The sequence below is a fragment of the Chondrus crispus genome, genomic scaffold (assembly GCF_000350225.1).
Source record: "Chondrus crispus Stackhouse genomic scaffold, scaffold_2, whole genome shotgun sequence".
Taxonomy (NCBI): Eukaryota; Rhodophyta; class Florideophyceae; order Gigartinales; family Gigartinaceae; genus Chondrus; species Chondrus crispus.
In genome coordinates, this window is record NW_005179057.1 from 978221 (window position 1) to 979763 (window position 1543).

Consider the following 1543-nt stretch of genomic DNA (forward strand, 5'->3'; position numbering starts at 1 on the left):
CTTCGTGGCGACCGTTAGCGTCGTCGTCGCGGAGCAGGTCGATGGCCGCGCCGTGCTGGAGAAGGCAGAGGCTATCTTCGATGGCGTGGTTCATGACCTTACGGTGCAGGTCGAGACGGTGGCGAAGGACGGCAAGGGGGCGTGTTGAGGGGGGCCGGTTGAGGGGGGCTGCTGATGGGTCCCGGCCTGGTGCATCGTGTTAGTGGCGGAGGAAAATATGCGGCACGGCGTGCATGAGACACGGTCGTGCGCGTGGGATGCAGCGCCGGGACGGCAGGGTCGGACCGCTGCGCGCCGCGGGCTTTCCGATTTGCGCATGTGGAGGTCTGGCCTTGCCAGGGGACAAGTGTAAAATAGGGCGGTGCGACATGCAGCAGAATGTGTCGAGCGTATAGCACAGCGTGTTGTCGACTTTATATGGTCGCTGGGTTCTGTAACTGTGGGAAATGCCGCCGATCTCAGGTATGGTTCGCGAATAAAAGGCCGGTGACCATGTCCATGCATGTCATGGAGTGTCGCTCGGCCGGATGGTCGCTTGTGTATTGGAGCTTAGTTGTGCTGTCACACGCATTTACATATAACCTTTACATGCTCATCTCCCTCACCCACCTCTACTTGCGAGAAGGCACCTTCGGTGCGTAATATAGGACAGTTGGTCTAGCATCCTCCCCTACCCAAGTCTCATCGTAACCATTCTCCCTCTCCCACGCCTCCTGGAATGCCTTGACTAGTGCGCTCTGCACGTCAAACCGGTTCTGTACCACCTCCCGAAACGCGACCCGATACTCACTGATCACCGAGTCCTTATCCCTCACCCTCAAATCAAACCCAAGCCTATCCAGCGACGTCATCGTACAACTAGTTACGTCCTCCAGCTCCAAGAACACCTTGCACAGCCTCTTCAGGTCCTCCTCCTTCCCCTCATTAATGCCCACCACAATCTCGGGCGCATCAAACGCGAGCGGGTCCGGCTCCCCCTCCGAAAACTCGGCGGCATCAACCCACTGGCTCACCACGCCATACCCGCCGACATAAAACACGTCCAGCACATCCATGCGATAGAAGCTAAACAAGTCTGGGTACTTGAGCGCGTCAGCCGCATGCGCGTGGCGTTCGACGTATAAGTCCCTCATCTCGCCCTCCTCCTCCGGCAACGGGGAGATGCCGCCGACGAGCGTGGCGCGACACCCGTCCTGCCCGAACGTCGACGGCGGCTGGCAGTACAGCGAGCAGCGGGTCTCCAGCCCGAGGTTCTTCGTGTGCGTGGCGTTGTTCGCCAGCAGGAAGACCGGGCGCCCCTCTGCGTCCAGCACGTAGTCCACGTGCGACCCGAACGGCACGCCGGCGTGCTTCGCCGACGACGTGCACAGCGTCCCCGACGCGCACACGTGCACCACCGTGCGCGCGCGCTCGCCCGCCGACAGCTGGTGCGCCTCTTCCGGCCCCGCCGTCGCGTGCGCGGCCTCCTCCGCGGCGCGTGGCGCGCTCCGCACCGAGAAGATCAGCGCGCGCGACCCCGCGCCGTACGACACCCGGTAGGTCG

At 62.3% G+C, this 1543-nt stretch overlaps 2 protein-coding genes; one reads left to right on the forward strand and one right to left on the reverse strand.

Moving 5' to 3' along the window:
* The first annotated feature begins 446 nt into the window (after positions 1-446).
* Positions 447-539, forward strand: CHC_T00003738001 (hypothetical protein). XM_005714595.1 is given in 2 exon segments: positions 447-479; positions 480-539. 1 exon segment carries the CDS (start codon positions 447-449, stop codon positions 477-479), a length of 33 nt encoding a protein of 10 aa, XP_005714652.1. The 3' UTR covers positions 480-539.
* Positions 540-558: 19 nt separating this feature from the next.
* Positions 559-1055, reverse strand: CHC_T00003739001 (hypothetical protein). XM_005714596.1 is given in 2 exon segments: positions 559-611; positions 612-1055. The coding sequence occupies 1 exon segment, from the start codon at positions 1053-1055 to the stop codon at positions 612-614; it is 444 nt and encodes a 147-aa protein (XP_005714653.1). The 3' UTR covers positions 559-611.
* Positions 1056-1543: the final 488 nt, after the last annotated feature.

Bases quoted from the DNA above. Each gene is read 5' to 3' on its own strand.
- CHC_T00003739001 (XM_005714596.1), bottom strand. From the start codon at position 1,055: ATGGATGTGCTGGACGTGTTTTATGTCGGCGGGTATGGCGTGGTGAGC.